This window comes from Zootermopsis nevadensis, unplaced genomic scaffold, assembly GCF_977971745.1.
Source record: "Zootermopsis nevadensis isolate Lab colony 2312 unplaced genomic scaffold, Znev_1.0 Znev_ptg000058l, whole genome shotgun sequence".
NCBI lineage: Eukaryota > Metazoa > Arthropoda > Insecta > Blattodea > Termopsidae > Zootermopsis > Zootermopsis nevadensis.
In genome coordinates, this window is record NW_028259189.1 from 94302 (window position 1) to 122219 (window position 27918).

A 27918-nucleotide genomic window follows, 5' to 3' on the forward strand; every position below is an offset into this window, starting at 1 on the left:
GAGATCCAGCTTACATTTAGTAGTTCAGAATATAATAAAGGAGTTTATACAAATTATAAATATTGAAATGGGTGATATGACTTGTCTGCTGCCAGATCAAGAACTACCATTTAGAGGTCATGAATTATCTGAGTTGCCCCTTGACAGAAGTAATTGTAAAGAATATTTCGAAACCGCTAGAACATTATGAACCTCTGCTGAATGACCTTTTGCTAAGGCACATCTCTGGCCATTGAAAATAATTTGTTAAAAGCCCTCCATGAAGTGTTGCTAGTTGACATTTCAAGACAAATTCAAGAACCACCTAATATTGGATGAAACTTCTGATTTTCATTTTGTCATGAGGTACATTCATGATAGTAACAGGTCTTTCTGCTCAAACCCTTTCTTTCTGTGTTCGCAAATTCTTACATTTTGGTTCATACATTACAGACAGGTCTGGGTATAGATTTTATTCACAAAATAAGAGAAATTCAAAGTCACGTGCAAAATGAACATGACACACTTCTCAATTTTCTAACAAAAACCAGGGAAATGAAGAAGGCAAATCCTGACACAGAAAATTCTGCAGAAGAGAAGTACAGAAAACTTTTCTACAAAATTACTGCTACTACATAAGTGAGAAATTTTACATACATAACTTTAAGGCTGCCTTTCCTGAACAGCATACACAAAAACTGAACGTGTATTTTTTACATTCTATTCTTCATGAAAACCTTGAAACCAACAGTAGTCCGAGCTACTGATATTGTTGAAAATAAGCCATAGCACTGAACGGGACAAACCAACAAATTAAGCAGACATCACACAAAATATCATTGCTGGGTAAAAACTCAGAGCACTGAGAAATAAACAGTCCATTCTTCTCTGTCATTCCAGCAAATGGTGCATGACGGCACAATCCTTGTGTTTTGAGTCACTAAATTCAGTAACCGATACTAAAACAAGAACAAAAATATGATCTCAGACTGTTGAAACCATAAGTATTGCAACTGTGTTTGTCGGCATAACTGTAAGTGGTTACACAGGCGGTTGAAATTAACGGATAATGATTAATTGATTGATTACATAAATCTATATTTACCTTATTATAAACTGAAGACATGATATATAGGCCACGAAGGCATACTATGAGCCTGAAGTTCTCTTTGTAATTTTTATATTCTTGCATTTGACCTATTTCCAGCCCTCCCTCCGACTTGTAAATTCCGTGCAGATGAAAATCACATGGCATAAAAGTTACAACACCAGGTCAGGTTATGACAGGTAGATGAAACAGTGGGTCAAACAGAAGTCACCCCAAGAAATGCTGAATCAGGTTGAAGCCTGTAATTTACATAGAAGTCCACGTAACTAGAATAAGTTCAGTGTCTTTCACCATGAGCTTCGTTACAAATTCCTTCAAAACCTGCATCCTTAGAGATCGCCTACCACGAGATATTCGCTGTACGTGTTTCCATACTTGTTACCCATAATTCCAGTTCCTATTCTGATCCAAATGTTTATTTCCTTTGCAGAATCCAGAAATGGCCGACATTGAATTTGCGTCCTTCATTGAAGAAATAATGAATCTGCCCCTTTAGTTACGTAGTTTGTAATTAAAAGGTTAAATAGGTTTACTTAAATAGATACATTCCTTTAGTTAAGTAGTTACTTTGTTTTATTTAAACAGTTAAAGTTCACATATTGTATATTTCAATTCATTTATTAAAGTGCTTGACAACAGCCAAAAAGGCCAATAACAGCCAAGCACTAACAACAATACAGACATTACAATACAAAAGCAAACAAACAATGAACTGAAAACATAAATGTACAATATTGATTTATTGCAAAATAACTAATAAGTAAAAAACTAAATGTTATAGATAAGTAAAGTAATAATTAAACTAAAAACAGTTTAATATTGGACAAACAACATACACAATAAAATGTTATACTAAATAAACAATAAAAAACAATGATTATTGTTTAAAAAGCTTACTGACATCAGTAAGCAAAACACGGTCTTTGTTAAAGATGTCGATGTTCCTACAGACTGCATTGGCACCAGAAACACATCTGGCAGAGGGACTGGCCTTGAAATTATGTTGTACAGTAAAGGTAGAATAGTCTCTGATAGACCTAGTAGGTATGCAGAGACTAACTGTATCAACAACAGATGAGCAACTAATTTTGCCTTTAAAAACATTCACGAGGAAAAGCGAATCCAAAAGCCTCCTCCTTAAATGTAACGATAAGAAATTTAATCTAACTAATATATCGTCATAATTATAGCCACAAACGCCATTAAAGAATCTAGCGTAACACAGAGCTACAAATTTCCTTTGAATCCTTTCCAATTTAAAGGAATCTGTATTAGTAATAGAGTTCCAAACAACGGAAGCATACTCAATTTTGGAACGGACTAAGGTACTGTACAAGACCAAAAGGCTATCAACAGTGGAGAAGGAAGAAGTAATGTACCGAATCAAACCTAGCATTTTCAAGCTCTGTGATAATATATAGTTGATATGCTGGTGAAAATAGAGCTTACAGTCCAGTAGAACACCGAGATCTTTAACACAATGGGAGCGTGCCACCAGGTTCTTACACAATTTGTAATTAAAATAAATACTGTTTGTCTTCCGGGTGAATGATATAACAGTCGTTTTACTTAAATTAAGTTGCATCCTATTCACAAGACACCAATTTTGCACTGAATGGATGTCGTCCTGCAACAGTTTGCAGTCATCAACATCGCTGATACTCCGATACATCTTTAAGTCATCAGCAAATAAAAGGCACTGTGAATTATGTATGGAGTCGCAGATGTCATTAATGAATATATTAAAAAGTAAGGGGCCTAGGGTGGAACCCTGAGGCACTCCACACTTAACACGATAAGGATAGGAAAGAGTTCCAGATACACGAACAAAAGATTGTCTGTCAGAAAGATAACTATGGAACCAATCAACATAACTGGGTGATAGTCGAAAGTTTCTAAGTTTCCCAAGAAGAATACTATGAGGGACTAAGTCAAATGCTTTAGTAAGATCAAAGTATACCGAATCTGTTTGTCCTTGAGTACTAACTGAAGGTAAAACGGAATTAAGGTAAGTAACCAAATTTGTTGCTGTGGAATTAAATTTACGAAAACCATGCTTTGAGGGATTTAATCTGTACTTAAAATTTTTTTGCAAATGATCATAGACAATAAATTCAAATATTTTTGAAAAGTCATTAAGAATAGAGATGGGTCTATAATTACTAACAATGGAACTGTTGCCTTTTTTAAGCACAGGAACAACAGCTGTTTCTTTCCACAGGGACGGAAAGGTGGCACTAGTTACACTTAAATTAAAAATATAGGTTAATAAGGGAGTGAAAATATCAGAACAACCCTTAATTACTAACGAAGGAATTCCATCTAACCCCACACACTTTGAGGGTCTGAGGCACTTGATCGCCTTGCTAACTTCAGCAGGAGAGATAGGAGCGGCGGGCAAAAAATCAGAAGTAAAAGTATCGGTAGGAGTGACGGACTGGCAAGAAGTGTTAAAAATTGATTCAAAATGCGTAGCAAATTCATCAGCAATGTGTTTCGGGTCACTGACAAACTGATCACCAATTTTTAGCTGAATGAAGGAGTTATCTTTTCTTTTGAAATTTGAAACGTGTTTCCAAAAATGCTGAGGGTGAGTTTTAAGACTGTCATCAACAGACTTTAACCACCGCCGCCTATCAGACTTAATGGTAGCCTTAACTAATTTACGAAAGTGTGCAAAGTAGGAGTAATGTAATAATAATAATAATAATAATTCATTTCATTTCATTTATTAGAGTGCTTGGCAACATCCAAAAGAGGCCAATAACAGCCAAGCACTAACAATAAACATAAACATAACAATACAAAAACAAACAAACAATAAACTAAATATATAGATGTACAATATAATAATGATAATATATCAATTCATTAATTTGTTACAAAATAATCAACAAGCAAATGAGCTGAATAATATGCCTAGGTATATAATAATTAAATTAAAAACAGTTAAATATAAATAATACATACAAAATGAAACTTTAGTAAAAGAAAAAAGAAAAGAAAAGGAAATTGGCTAAATAAAATGCCCAAGAAAAATATTCTCCTTGTTAAAAATGTTGATGCGCTGACAGACTGCATTCGCAGCAGAAGCACACCTAAACAAGGAACTAGCTTTAAGACTACGATAAACAAAGAAACGAGAAGTAGTCCCTAATGGATCGGAGGGTACGCACAAAGAAACTGAATCCAAAACGGATGGGCAGCAAATTTTACCTTTAAATATATTAATGAGAAAGAGAGCATCAAGATGGCTCCTCCGCAGGTGCAGTCAAAGAAAATTTATCCTCACTGAAACGTCTTCATAATTATAGTCACTTAGGCCATTAAAAAATCTGGCGTGACATAAAGCAGCAAATTTCCTTTGAATTCTTTGAACTTTGGTAGAATCAGTGGAAGTAATAGAATTCCAAGTAACAGATCCATACTCCAATTTAGACCAAACAAGACTATTGTATAAAAACCAATAAGCTATCTAAAGTAGAAGTAGTACCTAATTAAATTTAGCATTCTATCTAGTCTAGCAATAAGATGTTTCAGTCTTCTTGGCAAGAACTGCTATAAAATTAATGAAACTTCACCACGAGACCCAGCTATAATAAAACATTTATGCAACTGGTTTATCCAGACAATGAATGAAGATTCACTGACCCACAAGTATTGTTCTTTACTGACAAAGCCTGGTTTTACTTAATTGGACATATGAACACACAAAATAACTGATTCTGGTAGTCAAAAAATTCCCTCATTTCATGGGCCATCACTTTTTCATATAATACTTTTGACCAACTTCCACGTATGCCTAATTATATAAAATTTCTAAACTTTAAAATGGAACCATATACTGTACAGTATTTATAATTTCATTATCACTGACCTCTCTAAACACTTTATGCAAAGTGTAGAGAAAAAAAGGTTTATATGCACGTAAATGAGTAAATAAATTATTTAAATTTGATCATTTGTCATGTAAATGTGCAGTAATAGTGATTAAATATCACTTATGAATAATAACTGACAATCATGTACAATTCTCTGCTAGCGATATTCTATAATTGCAGGTCATTATTGATAATAATATAATGGCAAGAAAAATTATACAGTAAACTGAGACAAAAAAGGTGAATGAATCACTGGGTCCTACATCCAAGAAGCCTAAAGTTTAATTTGTGAACATATGGAATTATCTCTATTTGAGAAATTTTTTTTAAGAAATACTCTTATTGCTGACTTCCTTTACTGATCAATTCTTCTTTTAAGAATCTTTTATTCCTTACCTGCATAAAATTTTAAGATCATGTGAAAATATCCCACATGTGCTTCCTACATAATAAACTATCCATTGCATTAAAATGTTCTAATATCTGATAATACAAATTTAACAATCCCATTCTTTATAAGTACAAACATCAGAATTTACTACATCTAGATATAGATAAACATATTTCTAATTATAAAATATAGGCTATTAGAATTTCATAAGTATTTTTCTTTTCAACCCCTGATGACTTAATGGTGAATATGATCCTGTAATTTTGTGCCATGCCTGTGGAGGAGTGGAAGACTGCATACCTTTTTGGTATTGTGAAGAATCTGCGACAGGTGTCTGAAGCATTCTAGTTCTTTCTTTAGGCCTCGAAGGAAGAGGACTGGACCATCTGAAAGTTACAAGACATATAATTAAAATTGACAAGTTCTGTCCACCATTTCCACTTCTTTGTAATTCAACTTTATTTTCCATAGACATTTATTTAAAATTTGAAAAACATGTCTTCTTGTTGATGAAAGACTCGGGTTACAAGCCGCGTCAGGTGGCTGAATGGTGAATAGACCATATCTTCTGCCAACGTTTCGAAAACAACCCCTGCTCTCATCCTCAAGGCTGCTGCGTAACAAATCTGAGCCCTGAGGATGAGAACACAGATTTCTCTCACAATGTTGGCAGAAAATATGGTTCATTCACCATTCAGCCACCTGATATGGCTTGTAACCTGAGAGTCTATCATGAAAGCTTCACTTTATACATGTCTTCTTGTTATTATCCATATGCACATACGAGAAACTCTACTCTGGCAAAAAGGAGTTTTACAAAACTTTCTGTGTTTATCGAAATACAAGAAAAATATTAAATCAATTTAACAATCAGAAACTTCAAAGTGGAACATAACAGAAATATTATTAAAGCTGAAACCATGATCTTGTAAGCATAATTACACAATTTAACAATCCATTTCCACATGAACATTCCAAACAAGATATTTACTATTTAGTTTGAAAGTGAAAACAGATGAAATACTATGGATGGCTAGGAACGTGTTCAAAATTCTTTTTTAATTTAATTAATATTGTGTACAAAGATAATACAAATACAAACAATGGACAACAAATTGAACTTGTACACTTCATACAACATAGAGTACTATGGATTGTCCATGGAAAATGCAGTACATACAAAAATTTAATGTTAAATTTTCTGGGAACCATAAAAGTTGGAATTATCGTAAATGTCATTTTGATTTATTACTGACTAATTTTATTTACATTAGACACATTACTTACATGGCTCTCACACTTTCAGAGTACAGCAAAACCAAATGTCACCATCTATAAATGTTAGGATATTCTATAGGGTCTATATTTAAGCCATCCAATGCCTGCATTACAGTGGCATCCAACTTGGTAGGTGAGTCACTAGAAAAAAAAATTATATTTCAATAAGACTATTTTGTGCTCATATACTTAGTATTCTGGGCACTCTTTAAGGTGGTTACAGATTTTTCATCATTAGATCTAAATGTTGCTAACCACATATAAGACTACATGGCAGCACAGGCGTTTGAAAATTACAAGATGAGGAAACAACAAAACACAGCTTCTAGCACTTTAAGTGATTAAAATTTTACTGTCTACAAAAATTAGGTAACAATTAGTGTGTTTGGGTACTTCACTGTCAGATAAAGATTTCATGAATGACGAACTGCTGACAAGGCAAATATGAATTCTATGCAGCGGGCAAAAAAACTTTCCCCAACATTTTGGTTAAATAAATGTAGCAGCAGTAGTGGGTAGAAAAATTATTCTACTCTTTGCTTTATGTGACATTCAGTATTTACCCTTGTATAAAAACATCTGGCCATTCGACTGGTGTTAACATTTCAGCGTCATCGCCATCATCATCATCATCACAGTATGAATGTACTTCATTTCTGCTGAGTTTTGCAGGTGTTGATGGTGGTGTGAAATATTCATCAATATCATCATCTGGAATACAAAGAAAACTCACATGCATAAGACATGATCTGTTAGAGGCTAACATCTATACATTTCATAAAATTATATGGTCAGAACCCCTACATTCTGTAAATTACAACTAGTCCCTTCAGGTCTTTATACAGAGTTAATCTAAATGATGTTCCCGATTTGAAACACATGTTACTCACGTTTAATGAAATTCAGATGCACAAAATTGGTACCGATGGAAAGAGAAACTCTCCAAGTTTATGTTGGTATACTTCGCGGCCGCATAGTAACACTGTTCGCCGCCAGGGGCGATATGACAGAAAATTACTGCCAACGAAGGCAGAGGAGCCTTTTGTGTCCTGGATTTCCACATTCACCGGACCTGACGCCCTGTGATTTTTTTCTGTAGGAGTTCACCAAAGATATTCTTCGTGCCACCCTCACCACAGACCTTGCCAGAAGCCATTACAGCAATCGATCATGATATGCTGCAACGTGTCTGGGAGGAACTCGACTATAGGCTGGATGTGTGCCGAGTTACCAAGGGGGCTCGCATTGAACACCTGTGATGTACTGAAACAAAACTTGGAGAGTTTCTCTTTCCATTGGTACCAATTTTGTGCATCTGAATTTTTTTATTGAACGTATTATTTCTTTCATATCGTGAACATCACTTAGACTAGCCCTGTATTCCACTAAACCAGGGGTTCTTACCCTTTTTCGCCGGCATACCACTAATTCTAATTTAACACACTAAAAGTACCACTAACCAAATTCGTTCAGGGAAATCTTATTTATGTTAATATTATCTTCTGCTTTTCTTACTTAGTTCGCATACCACCAGTGGTACGTGTACCACAGGTTGAGAAACGCTGCACCATACAATATTCAGTCTCCAGCACTTATATTAGCATAAATTCACATTTTAAAAAGACATGTACATAAAAACACGCATCAGAAATCTTACCTTCTGAAAACTCACCACCTGATGATATGTATGTCATTTTATGTAACTTATTAGTTTCTGAATTATATGTCTGTCTCTTTTTAAAGCTGCTCACTTTCAGATTACAGTGTGTTTCATGAATGGAACCTTCCATCTCACTAATTCTTGTACTATCACACTGCTGGTCAGAATCTAGTGGAAAGTACATAATTAATTAGCTTCATTATTTATTATAATGTACAATATGCTAATAGGATCAACAATAATGAATATGAGGAAGGAGATCAATTGTAACAGTAACTATATTGTCTAAAATCCCCTGAGTGTCACAGAAGAAGAATAGAATGCAATGGTATTTACAGCATTCACAGCACCATCTACAGAAGTAAAATATTGGTACTGCTAAAAATCTCTTTTTAGACATTCTAAACTTGTATGATTTTTCAAGAACAAATTGATTCTACAAACTCCACTCACTGGAAACCCTAACACTTGGAGGACTTATGTTTTCAAGAAAGAGACCAGTATATAAAAATTTGATTTGTTACAAAGGTCGCTCAGTTACATTTGGGAGTGTCAAAGACTTCAACCTACATCACACGAACTGATTCCAACAAAAAATCTGTAATTCTCCTGCTTCTTATTTGGGGCATATGATTTAAATCTTAGCCTGGAGACTAGTTATCCTAAGGTTTTTCATGGTTTTACTCAGGACTTCCCTGCAAATTCTGGGATCAGACCATGTCAACCTTCTTCCATATCCTTTCAAATTCATTATTCATTACTCATCTCATCATTTGATGCTAAGTAATCTCAACTACTGACAGTATCATTAAATAAACCACAAATAAATAAATACATACATACATAAACAATTTTTAGTCACATTCAGCATTTACTTACTTTAGTTCAGAGGTTCAAATAATGAAGAATTATCACTAGATGGAACTGAAATGGTGATGGATATATATTTATTTTCAGTGCTTTGTTAATCCCCGAGTATCACTACATTTTTAAGGTGGAATAAAGGTACCTTACATAAACTAATATAATTCCTACAAATAATAAATAAAATTAAATTCTACATTTATTTTATGCAAACAACGTAACAAATATGCACTCACCATTATCTTCTACAAATGTAAGTCGTCTTGTAATTCCATCTGATGAAGATTGTGTGTTAGCTTTGTCAGATGTAGACCGCACATGATTTCTCTTGAAGGACCAACCTTTCCTAGCATTTCTCATAAAATTATGATTTTGTCTGAAGCATAAGCACTGTGAAGCATCAGACCAAATCCTCATACATTCTTCTTCTGTTCGGACATGAATATCTTTCTTAGCACCACTGGTTTTGTCTGTGTCTTTACCATTTCCTTGTATTTCTAAGGCGCAAAGAATATACTCGGCAATACATTTTACCTGATTACGTTCACAATTGGTTTTTCTTTGGTGTTCAGCATATGCATGTGCATCACGGTAACATAAGCTCACATCATCCTCTTCATCTGAATAAGAACATGACAATGGGGAAACCGTAGATTGAAGACCAGACACGACAAATTCCAGTTCATCACTAGTAAGCTCAATAAGCTTTGCTGCTACAATTACGGCGATTCGAGAGTGAACGAGATTAAAATCGACAGATGCGAATCTGGCGTCATCTTTAAAACTGCTGACAAGATCTTGGAGATGCCTAATTTCTGGATCAAGCATGTCAGGCACTGAATCACTAACCTGTACACTACGACCAACAACCGCGAGTCCATCAAACATTCGTTTAGCGAACACACAACAAGATTTTTCTACACATAAGAATGGGCTAACACCTGGATTCAACAGAGTTTCATCTTCCATGCCAGCATTTGCATCCACTTTTCGATGACTGTACACATTTGATTTGGTCTTAAACGCATTCTCTACTAGTGGTTTAACTGGACTGGTGTCAGACAGACTGCACGCTTTAAAAGCAAGGCACAGATTTGACACTGGACTAATCTCATCATCAACTGACTGATTTTCACTATACTCTGTTAAAGATGATACACAACCATTCACTACACATTCGGAACTATCATAACACTCCTTGGTTGAATATGGTTTCTGTGCAGCTTCCTGAAATCTGTTCTTCAGATAAGCCTCAAGTTTCTGAAGCCCATCCTCAGAGGCCAAATTTGTAAATGTATCAAGAAATGGCCAATATTCATTCCAACCAACCCTGAATTCCTCAGCCAGGACCCTGTAAGAAATCACAGGCACAAAATATATTATACTTTCGGGCAAAGTAAAGCAGATATTTTCTTCCTTTGCATTATGCTTCATGGTCAACATTTTCTTTGGCCAATAACATCAAGCTACTAACTGAAACTGTTTGAGCAGGACACCATTCTACTACTAAAACAAATATACTAATATTATTTCATGTGAAAATAGTAAAAACATTTTCTTGAATCCCATTATTTTTATATGGAAAAACTGAGGAACACTGTCAACAAAACTGAATGAATAATAAGAGGCAGAGAAACAGCATCAAGTAGAATAAAACACGCATCTAAATACAGAAAGATAAAATGGAAGGAAAGAATAAATGGCCTTGTAATTTACCATCAACAATGCTTGATATTACTTATGATTGGCTGATGTGTGAGTAGTGGAGTCAGCATTTTCCTGTCAAACAGACTGCCTCGTGAGGTTCTAAATTTTAAAATCTATACATTCAGTAACAGTAACATATCATTTTGCTTCATAATCTAAACTTCATTTGAAATTACATATGCACAATATTCGCTTTTAGAGGTTAACTGGGACGTGCAAGGCTAAAGGTTCATATGGGGCACCAAATACTCTTGCCCTTTCTCAGGTCATGGTGCATTTATCTTATAATACATAAGAATATAACTGTTTGTTGAGTAAAATAATTTCTATATTTGAAGCTCTGACTTCAAGAACCACTTAGATTTGGGCAAACAGTGTCTCACTAAAGCAAAGTGAAAGAAACATAAGCTTGAAGTCGTCCGTATCTCCCACCTGCCAACTCTTTCTAATCCTTTCTCAACATCCAGCAGTCTAAATGCATGACAACTCAGACTTCCTGTATATGCCTGTCTGCAGGCATTCTGCTTTGGAGTACGAGGCATCCGAGGAGGAGTCTTCCACTTCTTCCGGAACACGATTGCTTTTTCATGATTCATTGGTCCTGCATAAGCCCGGATTTCCATCCTTCCATTAAGTGGATCAGCTTTTAATACCTGATGAATAAACATTTTAGAAACATTTTAGAACAAACAGTAAATTAATAGAATGACGTCTCCTCTGATGATGAACCATGTTTGTATGAAGTTAATTTTCTGCATTTCACAGACTGTGTCTGCCTCCAACACCAGAGACTGACAGGTTGATTTCATTGGTGATTGGGTGGGTGTAGTATAGATATATATGCACTGTCAGCTCATGGAGCCCAGTCTCCTTGATCAAGAATGGACCAAGGGGACAACAGTAGGTGGTGTATGGCGATCACCCTACCTAAAAGGACACAGTCCCTAGATTATTTCCTATAGAACTGAAAACTGAAACACAAAGACAAATAAATTCAGAAGGCATTCAAAATATAATAAAGTCAAGATACAATTAAATAATGGAAAACAGCTATTAACCACATAAAAACAGAACATCTACAAAAAAATTCAAAAAAGCTTTAATCAAGGTGTTATGAGAGGAACACATTTAATCTGTACTCTTCAATGCGAGGCAATATGATGACGAAAAAAAAATTGTGACAAAACATTTCACGTTAAGTAAAAGATTTTACAAACTGTTATATTTGATAGTTTTGGTTACATATGAAGTACACACACAATACATGAGACAGAACATATAAACCTCCTTGCATCCATCAAATAAGCAGTGTGTGGGGTCTAAACATGGTAACAGAAGTAACTGTCAACATTCCTGCTAGAAATGAATCTCCAGACATCCTGTGAACACCCTGAATTGTCTCAGCTTCACTTTGAAAACTACGTGCTCTGATATGAGAGAATTCTCTGACTAATTTAAATTTCTCGACAGGACCCTGCATAGTGAATACATATGTAAAAACAATTTATTACCAACCAGAGGGCAAGCAGGAGAGAATGGATCACCAACAGTAGGCTGTACAGAATTATCCTCTGATCTAAGTACAGGAACATAAAACATGTCATCCAGTAAATTTGACAGTTTTTGCCTTAGACTTTCATCTGGAGAGGAAACACGACTGCAGATAACCTGGAAAAAAAGAAGAAGGAGAAATCATGAGTATGGTAAGTAAGATAGAAATAACGTTATGTACATATAACGGGTTACAGGAAGTAGCCACACTATTTTAATTGTTTCAGCTATGTAAAATCCTACATCTCAGCAAGCAGACTGGTCCTCTGGCAGCACTCCACATTTGTATTAGGGAGGTTAGCTAGTTTGAATCTTGACCAGTCTAATGACTATCTGGATTGTCATTTTTCTGTTTGTGAGTCTCTCCAGGCAATTTCATGGAACTGACATAAGCCATGACAGACTCTTATCTATTCACAATTCATAATTATCGTCACATCACATTCAATTATATCAAATTTCTAAACTTTAAAATGGAATCATATACTGTATATATATATATATATATAATAATTTCATTATCACTGACATCTCTAAACACTTTATGCAAAGTGTAGAGAAAAAAAAGGTTTATAAGTACGTAAATGAGATCCTCGGTAAAACTCTAAAAGAAAGGCCTTCACAAATTCTTACAAACAATATTTTAAAATGTCAATGTGCTAAATACTTTATGATATACTTAATTTAATTTTTTATGAAAATCAATAACACTGGGTGTGAAATAAATTTCTGGGTTATATTATCACTTTTTTAACAAACTGAGAAATATTTTGGACCAACTAACTCCAAGGTAGAGGAATTTTCCTTAAAAATTTCTGTCATTCAAATAGTCAAAAAAATTCCCTCATTTCGTGGAATTTGATGCGCCATCACTTTTTCAAATAATACTTTTGACCAACTTCCAACTATGCCTTGACCTCTTGTCTTACGGTTTCCCAAACAAAACTTTGTACATATTTCTTGATTCTCCCATCATACTACATTACCAACCAATCACATTCTTCTTAGTTGAAGCACAGAGAATAACATAAATATTTTATACCAAGTACTCACTCCTGAAGAATACTGTGATGTATATATGATAATGAAAATACATGTTACTTGCATCTCTTGGTGTTTGTCCATATTTATTCCTCGCATGTCTATCACATTGTGGATAAGACACCAATACATCTACAACTGAAAGAGCTCCCAATTTAACTGCAAAATGTATCGGAGTCTCATTGAGGGCCTTATCAGGAGTATTCAGGTAAAGATCCAACAAGATACGAGCTCGGTCCTCACAGTTGGCAGCATCATCATCTCCATACAGCAACTGAATAAATGCAACATTGCTCACTGTCTGTAGAATTAGATCACATATTTGTGCGTCACAAGCCTTGGCTGCTACATGCATTGCGTTATACCGTGAGCCTTCCTAAACCCGGAAAAGACAAAGAAACAGTAAATAAATTATTTAAATTTGATCATTTGTCATGTAAATGTGCAGTAATAGTGATTAAATATCACTTATGAATAATAACTGACAATTATGTACAATTCTCTGCTAGCGATGTTCTATAGTTGCAGGTCATTATTGATAATGAATAGATTATTCACTTTTACCGTCAGGCAGAACAAAGCATAATGATTTATAAGTTTATAGAGTAAATTACAGCTAACGTAAAATAAATAAATAATATATAAATTAAAGACTGTGACACATCTTACTGTAGTTCCCAGTGGAATTAAGGTTGAAAGTACCCAGAAAAAATGGTAAATCCCCATAAGAGTTGAAATCAAAGAAGAACATGGATGTTCTTCTCTGTTTTACATTTGGATCTCAAGATAAATCTCAAAGAACAACATTGACTTTTATTTTAATAAAAATGCACAGCAAAGCACACTCCAGTTCACACACTGCTGCTTGCTGGGAAAATCTTGAATATTGCTTCCTCAATATTCTCTTTGATTTATTTTATGCACTTTGTCTTTCAAGCTACCCCATAAATAAAAATCACACAGTGTGAGGTCTGGGAAACAAGTTGGTCATAAACTTTCATTAATACATTTTTCAACAAACATGTCAGTTACTGTGGCCACAGAGTTATCGGTTGTGTTCACCTTTACTGAATCCTGCTGAAAGTAACCTTACACTTTCTTTTTTTCTGTTAACTTAAGGAAAATCCTTTTCAAAATCTAATTAACATAACTTCCTGAGTGAAGACTATCCATAAAAGAAAAACTGAGACAATTATTCACCATACACTGATTCCACACCAAACACCAACTTCTCGATTTTGAAGCAGAATATAATGAAGGACTCCAGGGTATTTTGAGCACCAGAATCAGTTATTTTGTGTGTTCATATGTCCAATTAAGAAAAACCAGGCTTTGTCAGTAAAAAACAATACTTGTGGGTCAGTGAATCTTCATTCATTGTCTGGATAAACCAGTTGCAAAAATGTATTATTATAGCTGGGTCTCGTGGTTGTTACAGAAAAAGGTGAAGTTTCATTAACTTTATAGCAGTTCTTGCCAAGAAGACTGAAACATCCTATTGCTAGACTAGATATACCAGTGATTTCTTGACAAATGCTCTAATCTTGCAATAGTATAATCAAGTTTCTCTTCTCTTTATTTTCTTATGCAATTCTAACACATTCCTTTGAATGTATTAACGAAACCTTGGGGAAATACCAACACCAGATAGTTTTTGTTTAAGTTCTCTGTGATATATACATAAGCTAAATTGGTTTTTTACATAATTATAAAAAATACAAAATAACAAGCCTGTATCTTGAACACACAAATAACAGAGGGAAAAAAAACAAAAACATTACTCATGCCAGTTTTCATAACCCTATCTTAACCCATGGACTTAAAATTTTTTTAACAAGCATGGTTTCTGTATATAATCGCCCATACAACAGCCTGGATTTCATTTAGTCATTCATAGATGGCTCCCAACTACACATATAAAAATAAAAGAAACACCTAACTTCAAAATCCCTGCTTCTGATGCTCACTCTTAATGTTGTGAAACCATTTTATTGCACAGAATGTTTTGGTAGGGCAGTCTGATTTATTTTTTGTGTATGAAAAGAGCATTAAAATCAGTGATGACCGAGTTAGGAATTCTATGTAGAATACTAACACATACATTTCAAAACTACTTATAAGAAAGCAACCTGCATACCTGAAGAATGGCTGGAGTATCTCCACTACTCACTAGGTAACGAGGATTATACCAGATGGTATTTGTGAATGTAAGAGTGTCACCACATTCTATCACTTTCCTCAGCCAAACCAAATCCTGTGATTTAGGTGCTTTGAAAGGACTTGGTTTTTCACCTATTACAGGACTGCTGGTTTCTAAATTTCCTGATAACACACATATGGGAACTACAATTTCAGGAGCTTGAACTGCAAATTCCACAGCCTCCTGTCTTGTCTTAAAGGAATTAAACCTCGCTTCCTTGTATTTTTTCACAATTTTCAGTGCTTCTGATTTGTCATTATAGACATGCAGAGTGTCTGAAAAATGAAGCAAAAATGTTTATATATACAAATGCTGCAGAAATCTGTCAATGGAAATTCAACAGACAGTAATTACCTATTTTACATCCAAAAGAAAATAATTAAAATAATGACAGGTTTTAAAAGCAGAGGCTATTGTAGAAAATTTTCTACACTTTCATTTGCAAGTGAATAAATACTCTCCTTACTATCATTTACTTACCATCAGATTCCAAGACAGTGTCACTAGGTATATTTACACCGTAATACATTTCTTCACAATTAGCAGTATCACAAAATTTTTGTTTCGAAATTGCCGCGTCCTTCACATAAAAACGTTGCGTTTAAATATAAAAATCTACTGTACACATAACTTTCATAAAACCCTTCTTAAAACAAGAACTTCAACGGAGTCAAGGTACGAAGACGTTAAATCAAAGCAGAAGCTTTATAAAACTCGAATTCAACTGTTTTTCCGTTATTATGCAATTACTAATACCAACCACAGAGACGTACCAACCTCGGGATGATAGACACCATTTCACGGACTGTAAAATGCTATTTTCTTTGGTAGTATATACATCATGCCTGATGAAATCTAAGGTTCTCACGGATTGAGTGCAATTGATTCAGTACTTGGGCATTCATATGCTAATGGAGGATTAAGTACAGGAGCTTATAAAAGTGTGAAGAAGTGAATTAATTGCATATATGAGGTTCTCACAGCAGTGAGCAGACATTACAATACAAAAGCAAACAAACAAAGAACTGAAAACATAACTGTACAATATTTATTTATTGCAAAATAAGTCATAACTAAATGTTATAGATAAATAAAATAATAATTATACTAGAAACAGTTTAATATTGAACAAAAAACATACACAATAAAATGTCATACTAAGTAAACAATAAAAAACCATGATTATTGTTCAAAAAGCTGACTGACCTCAGCAAGCAAAATGCAATCTTTGTTAAAGATGTCGATGCTCCTACAGACTGCATTGGCAGCAGAAACACTTCTGGCAGAGGGACTGGCCTTGAAATTACGTTGTACAGTAAAGGTAGAATAGTCTCTGATAGACCTAGTAGGTATGCAGAGACTAACTGTATCAACAACAGATGAGCAACTAATTTTGCCTTTAAAAATATTCACGAGGAATAGAGCATCCAAAAGCCTCCTCCTTAAATGTAAGGATAAGAAATTTAATCTAACTAATATATCGTCATAATTATAGCCACAAACACCATTAAAGAATCTAGCGTAACATAGAGCTACAAATTTCCTTTGAATCCTTTCCAATTTAAAGGAATCTGTATTAGTAATAGAGTTCCAAACAACGGAAGCATACTCAATTTTGGAACGGACTAAGGTACTGTACAAGACCAAAAGGCTATCAACAGTGGAGAAGGAAGAAGTAATGTACCGAATCAAACCTAGCATTTTCAAGCTCTGTGATAATATATAGTTGATATGCTGGTGAAAATAGAGCTTACAGTCCAGTAGAACACCGAGATCTATAACACAATGGGAGCGTGCCACCAGGTTGTTACACAATTTGTAATTAAAATAAATACTGTTTGTCTTCCGGGTGAATGATATAACAGTCGTTTTACTTAAATTAAGTTGCATCCCATTCACAAGACACCAATTTTGTACTGAATGGATGTCGTCCTGCAACAGTTTGCAGTCATCAACATCGCTGATACTCCGATACATCTTTAAGTCATCAGCAAATAAAAGGCACTGTGAATTATGTATGGAGTCGCAGATGTCATTAATGAATATATTAAAAAGTAAGGGGCCTAGGGTGGAACCCTGAGGCACTCCACACTTAACACGATAAGGATACGAAAGAGTTCCAGATACACGAACAAAAGATGGCTTAACCTTAAGTTATTTACTCTTTCAAATTCATTATCTGGGCCATTTTTAAATATAAAATTGCCAAACAAACGATGATTGAAAGATGAACTGTCAGACAGCACACAGCATGCTTATTTCAAGAAATGTGGCCCTTACATGACATTTATGTTTACATTTTTAGAAATGCAGAGAACGTTATCATTATTATTGATCATTATGCCACTGACAAGGAATCTAGCTGAAATAAGGTTGTAAATACTTCATTTCTGACATACACAATACATTATGCAACCCTATGGGCAAATGTTCAGATTTGAAACACTAAACATACACCTGTGACAAAGTTGGTGGAAGTTCAGCTGAACACAGCTTACAGATAGCAGATGTTAAAGAGATGGATCACTACACAGAAGTTGAGTGAACATAAATGTGGAATATGCTCAGATCAAAATATCACAATGTCCTGTTCTGTGATTTACTGATAATACCAAGTAATTGGTCCTTGAAATATTTGCACCACCCATATAGGTCCTGCTTGGAAGCTGTAGCAGCAATGTATCCTAGCTGCATATATAGCAGTTGGTGAGGCAGTCTGAGGGCCTTATTTCAATTTTGTGGTGCTTTGAAATCAAGTTCTCTACAAGTCTGTACTGGAATTCCAACCTAGTAATTTTGCCTTGCTTTTTCTTTTTTTTTACAGGAAGTAAGAAATGGTGCAATAGATGTCAATAAAATGATGAAAGTGTTTCTGACAGAACTTCTTCAGCCTGTTCATAGTGCTGCAGGAGCTTATCAGGTAAGCATTACTCATATTCATTCCTCCTATCACTGAATTATATTAAATAACTACTTTAGGCCTCTTGACATCTCGGTCTCAAACCCTAACATGGATCAATTTTTCATCATGAGTGATACTCTTGTCCTTCCCCTTCATGATCACCAATCTGTCCTTGCATACTGCCACATTATCTCCTTTCCTTAATTTGGCCTTCCTTGTTTTTTCTCATGGTGTCACTCTGTTTACTAGCAAACAAAAATTTCACAACCATATCACTTCACAGTCACTATCACTCAATTCACTCTCTGAATAAACACTAAATTAATCTCTGTTCACCACATATTTCATCATCTAATCACAACCTTTTTATTAGGTTTCACCATGATTTTGGCCAGGTAGGGCTTGAAGTCAGGACTACACAAACCACTTTATAATATTAAAAACTAAAACAAAGGGCCAATGAACATGGCATGTGTGTTTACACAGCTGAAAATCATTATATTTGTTGAATCTACAAACATCATACTATGGTAATTGTAGTGGACACACCACACCCACTGGACAGGGTAAAAGCATTGTGGTGTGAATTAAAATATAAAATAAACTTAATAATTTACCGACTGGTTCTGTGGGGAGTTTTTACCTTTCCAGAAGAATAACTGGTGATAGTGAATATTGCCATGATAATGGACTTAAACATATTTCACTATTACACTAACAATAATTTTGAAGAAATTTGTTGTCCTACTTCTTTTTCCATGAGCACAATACAACATTTTGTAGGAGAATGGTTTTTATGAAAGCACACATTAGCAGTGCATACTATAATAACTAAACTTGCTACACCTATAATTTTTGCTGATGATACTAGCATCCTATTTTCTCATTCTAATACAAACGACTTTAATAAACACATTCATGCAACATTTGAAAATATAAATAGATGGTTTAGAATGAACAGATTATCACTAAAGTTTAATAAGACACATTATATTAATTTTAAAATTAAGAGAAAAATGTCAGATACTGTCACAATAAGTTATAATAATAAATTCATTAATAATATCTTCTGTACTAAATTCTTGGGAATTATGATTGATGGTGCATTGACTTGGAAGAATCATATTGATCTACTTATTAAAAAATTGAGCAAGGCTTGCTATGTACTTAGAAATATGAAACCATATATGTCTATTTCAGTACTAAAGACAATTTATTATGCTTTTTTTCATTCCTTAATGAGCTATGGCATCATCTTCTGGGGAAATTCATCTCATAGTTACACTATTTTTCTCCTTCAGAAAAAGGCAATTAGAACAATGATGGGATGTGGCAATAGAGTATCGTGTAGAAATATATTCAAAGAATTAGATATCTTACCGTTGGCATCACAATATATATTTTCTTTATTATTGTTTGTATTACAAAACAAAACTCTTTTTCCATCAAACATTGACTCTCATACTATTGATACTAGACAGAGACAAAATTTTTATCTACCCCAAGCCAATTTAACTATCTATCAGAAAGGAGTTCACTATGTGGGTATAAAGATATTTAATAAATTACCCACAGAGGTTAAGAATACCTCAAATAATTTTAAAAAGTTCAAGGTTGCATTAAGGCATTTCTTAATTACTCACTCGTTTTACACTGTGGATGAGTACTTAATTGGATAACTATTGTAATAAAAATACTAATTATATTGTCTTGAATTTAGTACGCTGCTTGTCTAGATGTAATTTTTTAATGTATGTATTTTATGTTTTTATACTTGAGTTTGTGACGTGTTCTATATCCACTATTGGATTCTTGGAACTTGTAAATAAATAAATAAAAAAAAATAGAAAATTAGGACTCCCAGAATAAAAGTAATCATTTTTTTAAGATTGGCAAATGTATTGATGATGCAAGCAGAGTAGGAACAAAATTTTGAAGTACTAAACAACTGAAAGTACTATTTTTCTTATAATAGATTATGTACAATTAGAGCAAAGAGAAACACAACACAACACAACAAGCATACGATGGTAATACTGAAACATACCAGTACATGACATCATTCAAACAAAGCACTGCTTATTTACATGTATCCTTCAAATAATACAGCCAGTTCTTAAAATTAGATTTACAGACAGGAGCTTACATATCAACAACCTGAATAAGCTATTTCAGAAATAACAGCGTCCAACACAATACACAATTTACTTGTTTCAAATGAACACTGAATGTACAAAATTATTTATTTCCTTACACAATCAACAGTTATTTCACAGATCCACCTCGCAATTTATGCCACCAGCGTAATAGAGGTTCCCTCTTCTGCCAAATATATGCATTACCCCAATAACTCCAAGTACTGAAAGAGAAGAAAGACAGTCAATACTTCTGCAGGCAGCTTCTGCGACAGGCTCAGCCTTCAACGTGAGATAAGTTATAATATTATCACAGTTTCCTTGCCACAAAGTGTAGATAATGAAGCCCATAGCTACTATAACATTATTTCATTTTTATGTGAGGATCAAGCAAGTCTAGGAAAGAGCCACACATACAAAGTGGTACAGAATGGTCATGAAACTAGCTTAAAATCACAATTTTAATAATTCTGTAATATTTATTTTTATTTTAAGCATAAGTAACCTATTTCATCATCATCAAACAGTCAAGGAGTTTGGTCTTATTGACCTGTTCTGGTCTCATAGTCTAAAAGCCTCTTCTGTGGTCTTCCAGGGTTTCTTAGTCCACAGTGTGTGTAGTTTTTAATAATTTGGGAAGTCTGTCTCTCTGCATTCTGTTAACATGTTGAAGCCAATTGTTTTTATATTTCAAAATCTTGTCTAAAATGGGTTTTGTTTTTAACTCTTTAAGTGTGTCTTCATTTCTTTTGTAGGCCATCCAAGTGTACTTTGCAGTGCATCTCATAAATTTTATGTCAGCAGCTGTAATTCTGTTTTTGTCCTCTTTTTCATTGTCCAGTTTTCAATGCCATATAAAATTGTTGGTAGTGCCAAAGTATTATATATTTTTATTCTAGTTCGTTTTTGGACTTCTGATGGTTTAAAAATCATGCTGATAAGGCCAGTAACTTTCAGGAATTTTGAAAGTTTGATATCTATGTCTTTTTCTGCTTCATATGATAGGGAACAACCAAGGTAATTAAAAGTGTTTATTTGTACAATAATTTTGTTTTCTATTACTATTTTACTTCTTGCTGGTTCTCAGCCACAGAATGCCATCGTCTTTGTCTTTTCTGTTGAGATCGTCACCCTGTATTTATTTATTAACTTATTCATCTTATAAATTGATATTTGTAAATCTTTTCCTGAAGTTGAGATTAGTACTTGGTCAATAGCAAAAAGGATTGTTTTTAAGCTTGTATTCTTGAGATTGGAAATCCTTTTATTTTTTCTGTTTCCCAAACATGTTGTATTTCATTCAAATATACACTGAACAAAGTTGGGGATAGTGGACACCCACGATTGATTGGTGAAGATACAGATAACTTGGAATTAAATTTGATCTTTATTTTATTGTCTGTATAAATATCTAGTATTGAAGTAACTTACTTTTAAATTATAATTTTAAGTATAATTAATTCTAAAGAGTTCTGGTAGTGGTATGTTACTATTAGTACTGGGTTTCCAGACTTTTTCCATGGTCTAGTATTCCAAAGAGAATGTTTCAGATGGTGGATCTGCTTCCATCCTCAAGTGACAGATGCCACATTACACTTGCAACATTCCTTATGAATATGAAAGATGATATGTTGGTGACAGCAGTATAATTCTCGAAACATGCGCACTATCTCAAATAATCAAAACTGGTCCAACATATTTATGAAGATCAGTGGACAGGTTAGGATAAAGCTAGGATTTTGCAGATCAAAACTAACAGCAGGAAAATGAAACACAAGACATTGGCTCACATGGTGTGTATGACCAATTCGATCAGCCAACCTAGTTATGAGATCAATCAATCAGCAAAAAAGATTTGCAAGTTACAGGGCAGTCCAACAGGCCATGATAGGTTATTTAAGGTTCTGTATGTTCTGTGGGTGGGTACTAATGACAAGCAGGTATTATCTAATCATGCCAATTTGAGTGTTCAAATCATCAATGTTTCTGGCTTATGTTCTTTCTTTGGTTTTAATGATTTCTGATTCTGTCTTAATTTTTGTTCTTCATGAGTATTCCTATTTTTTTTGTTAATTTTTCTTATTACTTCCTGCTGAAAAAATCTGATCATAGTGACACATAACGTTTCAGTTGACTTATTATGTCCCAACAGGAGAAACTACATAAATTCAAGCTGATGTGATGGAGAACTTGACCATTCTCCACCCATGCTCAAACCATGTTGTTACAGTTTAGTCTTTTTTGTTCAATGCTTGAGTTCCTTGCAATCATGACAGAGTGTAATGTATAAGTGCAAGTATAAGCATGTATATAATCAGAATTATTTTTGTTAAACACATACTCCTATAATGTTTATGCTTTGAATCTCCTTTGGAGGGTCACTGACCCAGTCACACCAATTCCATGCAACAATCTGATTAATTTGCAACTTGAAAACACAAGTTAATTCTCGCAGTCCTTCAATGAATGCTGTTTAATCAATAATCAACGATAAAGGAATGTTGTTCAAGAGCGTACGGTCTGCAGCATTTTTAGTAATTTCTAATTTTCAGCTTGATAATGTAAAAGAAAAAAATACAATAAGTATCGCCATGTTTTAGTCATTTATCAACGGTGATCGTGAAATATTTTAGTAGAGCGTTATCACAACAGAGAATTAAAATATCATTTACATCAAAGGAAGAAGCAGGTCAGTTCTGAATATGGGTTCCATCTTATTTTTATCGCCCTCCACTGGCCCTTTACCTTTAGTAGGGGCTCTATTTTCACTAACAACATTTCGCAGATAACACTCAAGAACAATGTCAGTCATCGGTTATCAGAAAGAGAAAGGTATCATTCACAGAAAATTTTGATTTCCTTAGGCTCGTCAGAACAAAATTCCGAACTGTTTGCAAACATCTTGAAGAAACAAACGTTCTCTGGTAAACTTTATGGAACATTATTAATCAAGACTTCGCTCTGGGTTTAAAGAGGTTATGATCCTACAACACTTGTTCATATTAGCAAATGTCAGAATGGAGTAACTCTTGTAACTGACGTCTAAAATATTGATTGTTTCTGCAGATTCGTTTGCGTAAATGTAAGTCGCGTGAGTGTTCCTAAACAGAGGCTGTATACACTGTTCGTTTTTGTGTGAATTATTTTTAAGTTCACAGTAATCTTGTTGTGGAACAAGCATGGTCTTTGTTGTTCTGATAATTTTAAATCCTGTACATTAATTTTAGTACATACAAATTCACTACCAGAAAATACACAAGGAAAGAAACAAAAGTATACTTGTTTCTTCATGCATTATCAATGACAGGTTTTTCATACTACTGTTTAAAAAATGTTAATTCTTGTCTTGTTGGCTTAAGGATGAAAAGTATTGGGTTTCTAAAGTGTAACTTTTTTTGATTGCCTAATATGCAAAATCAAGGTTCTTAATGAACTTTCAACCATAACACAAATATAACTGCAACAGTCACATCAACTTATGGAAACTGTGATACAGCCGTTCTTTATGAATTCAGAAGCTGAACAATTTATACTAATTGGGAAGGAGGATTCAAACAAATCAGGGAGGAACAGGCATCTTGTTAGATCCAAGAACAGAACAGACTACAAAGCACATTTACTGAATACCATAATAAGTGCAAAACTGCATTAAAGCTACAATTTGTTCATGAACATTTTGAAACTTAACCACCAAATCTGAAAAACCTTTTCCTGCTATACTAATTGCAGACAAATTAGAAATGAATCAAACTCATTTTTTTACAGCAATGCATGAAATTTCTGTGGGACATGGTCCTCAGAGATGGGCTGGCACTGTCAGAGAACTGTGTAAGTTAACTGACTGGAGTCAAATGCTGAGTCAAATTACTGTTCATTTTTTATTTTCAAACATTATTTAGAGGCAGGGTTCTTTTCCTGTCAGTATGGTATGCAACAGTATACCATACTCATACCTCCTTTCCCATAAAACAGAAGAATACATAATAATAGCATATATTGGTGAAAAACTTGAAGCTCCCTTACCTGAGTACCAGTGCCTTGTCTACTAGACAAAAGCAAGATACTGCTCAGAAGTAGTTATACATCCAGCGGTAGCAGAAATGTAAAATAACAGCATGTGAGTGGTCTGGCACATACATATAGGTTAAAAGATATGGTCATGAATCATGTGATATGATACTATTATAAAGTTACCTAATAATGGGGTGACAATTTTAAATAGAGAATTAAATGATAAACAGACTGTCAAATTATATGCCCACAAGTGAGAGCATTTTATTTTATATTGAAACAAACAATTTTTTATTCAATGAAACTTGAGCGCTGAATGGTAGATACTTTGCCTCATGTGTGTGTGCTTGTATCAGTATACATGTGTTACTGTGTGTATATAAAAATTATAAAAAAATGTCCTTATTCTAACACTCAGGTGTCCCTGTGGTGTGTGTACCCATTTCTTGTGCTGGAAATTGCTCGGCTAGTCTTCTTGACCACCAGCTTTGTTATTGCCATGTTACTGGTAAAGGAGAACATTGCAGACCTTGGTTTACTAGGAGGCTTTGTCTTATGTAAGTTCTAGAAATCCATCGTACAAGAATTTCATGCAATATAGTGTGGTTGTACAGTTTTTTATAATAGGTTAATGTGATGTGCTCCTTATGATGTTGATATTGCTCATAATTTTTAGTTCAGTGTTTTAATTACAAAAAGTTTAAATCAAAAATAAATAGGTATCAGAGTCCTTTAAATATTTTATCTACATTTCATTTCTATTTATAAAAAAATCTTTCTTATAATTTTTGATATGCCTCTCACTCAAAGCTATGATGTAAAGACCCAGTATACCAAGAAAATGGTTAACAATCATCTTCAGACTTACTGCAGCGAAAACCTCAAATCCTACAATCTTTATTATTCTTGCATTAAAACTTGCACTCAGTCCAGATCTAAATAAGCCACTTTGGCATACTGAAAACAGTTAGAAGTGAAACCTATATGTGGAGGTATTGTCAAATTATCATCATTCATGTACATTTCCACGTGGTTCAATTATCGTATGATAAAGTATTCTCCATTCTTCCATGTTCTTTCATAAAAACGTTTTCATTTCTCTTATTGTATAATTTCATCAGTTTGTTTTCACACCAGTCATGTATTCACAGTCTTAATTTTTTGTGCTCTCAAAGAATGCTGCTGTCATCTGTGCATAATGTACATCTCCACCACATTATACTCCATTTCACTTCACTAATTCTTTTCACAATGTTACTAAGTTTTTACCTGCAGATCTTGCCTAATATCTTGTTTTCAGATATTCAGGTCAGTCTGCTATGTACAGAAAGACATTACTCCTTTCAAAGCCTTGAAATTAGGAATATTACATTTTTTGGGACTTAAGGATTCCTGGCAATAAAAATATGGAATTAAATAAAATGTTAATTATCTACTAATTTCCTTCTTGCCGGTTACAGTGGCCACACAGTCTGGGGCGTGGGCTTCGTGCTCTCAGACACTGGGACCATGGGTTCGAATCCCACTCAAGGCATGTCTTTCTGTGATGTTCTGTTCTGTGTACAGGTGGACTGATCACTCATCCAAGGAGTTCTATCAAATGTCTAAATAGATCAAAAAACATCTGAAAGGAGGCCCCTATGCTCAACATAGGAATGAAAAGGGCATAAAGAAAGAATTTACTTCGTCTTATCTTCCCCCAAACTTCGATGCAATCTTAAGGTGGAAATCTTCTGTTTTGTTTAATTCAATCCTGTTCTCCTTTCCTTCTCTAATTTAAGATATATTCACAAAATGAACACTAAAATTAAATTAATCTCTTGTCCTTCTACCCCCTTCTAATTTGAATTATTTTGGCAGAAAGTAACTATAAGAAGTAGCTAATTTAAACAGTAACATTTTCATGTTCAAGCAGATGCCTAGTTATTATGATGTAATAGTGTCCAGACTCACAGACAGTGTTTTCTAAGTGAGATTTGAAGTTTTCACATTGTGGCGAGGATGATGTTCTTTTTGGTTCTGGTGCCATGTGGACTGGCTGATAGATACCAGTGTTTCGGAGAAGCATACTGTCTCCATATTCAGAGCCGAAGTGACAATGCATTGTCCAATTGGGAAATAATGTGCCCACAGTACATGTTACTTCATTTGTTTGCAGTATTTCTCTTCTACCAGTGGTTCTGTGTCCTGAGCTTCATACAGATTGTGAAGGAACTTGAGCTGGTGCATAAGATGGGTCACTATGAAGAAGGCAAACTGAATTTTCATAAATACCAGCGCATGAATGTACTGGAGCTTGGGGCAGAACGTTATCCAATGAGTGAAGATTTTGTACCAGTTGCAGACTTCAGTCGCCACTATAATAAGAAATCAATTAATGAGAATATTCGTTCAAGATTTAGCATAGATAGTTATTATAATAATGTAATGGCCAGACCTGTATATTAGAGTAAGTCCTTGCACATTTCAGTATGGAGTCAGGAAATTCAAATGAAGACATCTGGTTCTCTACAAAATGTTTGCACTGCTTTACTGTGCAGGTAACTCTTATAAGTTGTTAGCACTGTCACCTTCTATCTCAGTGCATGTTTTCCAATGTCATGACGTCACTGTGTGGTCATGCTACATGCTGCACCTTCTCACTGAGTGTGAAATTTTATAAAAGAGACAAGTCTGTGAGGAGACTTCTTTGTTTTCTTGCAACATCTGTTTGAAATTACAATTCAGTAGTAGAAAATAGGTATATGCAGCGAACTGAGGGATGACTAACACAATTCCTCAGAGAACTATATAGGACAGAATATGTTGGAAAAGGGGATTAGAGGCTATCAACATGAAGATGTTTAAAACTGAAAGTTCTTTATTATTAAATAAAACCACTATTATACAGAAACTTTTACACTTACTGTCCAACTGGGTAGCAGTCCTTACAGTTCCAGCCTCCAACACATAAACAAAAGCTAAACCATGTTTTGTATTTTAAACAGCAGTGGAATTTTTTGTATGATATTACATGTTTGGCAAACCATGTATAATCAAATTTTCCATGTTCAACCAATAATTGTACATATTTATTTTCACACATATAATGGAATGTGTTCTTTTCTGTATGCCCATTTGTTAGAAATTAAAATATAATTGCAACATGTGACATCTTTCTATTCTTAGTATTAATTTTTATAGCCATTAAAACTATTAAAATCTGTAATA

The 27918-nt window shown here is 34.2% G+C and overlaps 2 protein-coding genes across 3 annotated transcripts; one reads left to right on the forward strand and one right to left on the reverse strand.

Moving 5' to 3' along the window:
- Positions 1-437: 437 nt before the first annotated feature.
- LOC110833288 (ankyrin repeat and LEM domain-containing protein 2 homolog) lies at positions 438-16249 on the reverse strand (the record flags this gene model as incomplete). The annotated part of the gene is made up of 10 exons (XM_087339904.1): positions 438-5745; positions 6647-6778; positions 7201-7348; positions 8295-8465; positions 9398-10512; positions 11301-11521; positions 12384-12536; positions 13525-13836; positions 15598-15935; positions 16141-16249. Coding segments are annotated over 9 exons (2661 nt in total), but the record flags the coding sequence as incomplete, so codon positions are not given.
- Positions 16250-16460: 211 nt separating this feature from the next.
- Positions 16461-27918, forward strand: LOC147871324 (uncharacterized). 2 transcript variants are annotated; one of them, XM_087339925.1, is made up of 4 exons: positions 16461-17108; positions 18485-18580; positions 25127-25265; positions 26867-27918. In XM_087339925.1, exons 2-4 carry the CDS (start codon positions 18518-18520, stop codon positions 27154-27156), a joined length of 492 nt encoding a protein of 163 aa, XP_087196051.1. In that variant the 5' UTR covers positions 16461-17108; positions 18485-18517; the 3' UTR covers positions 27157-27918. The 2 variants fall into 2 exon arrangements, with proteins under 2 accessions (XP_087196051.1, XP_087196052.1); XM_087339926.1 differs by having other exon boundaries at positions 16461-16601.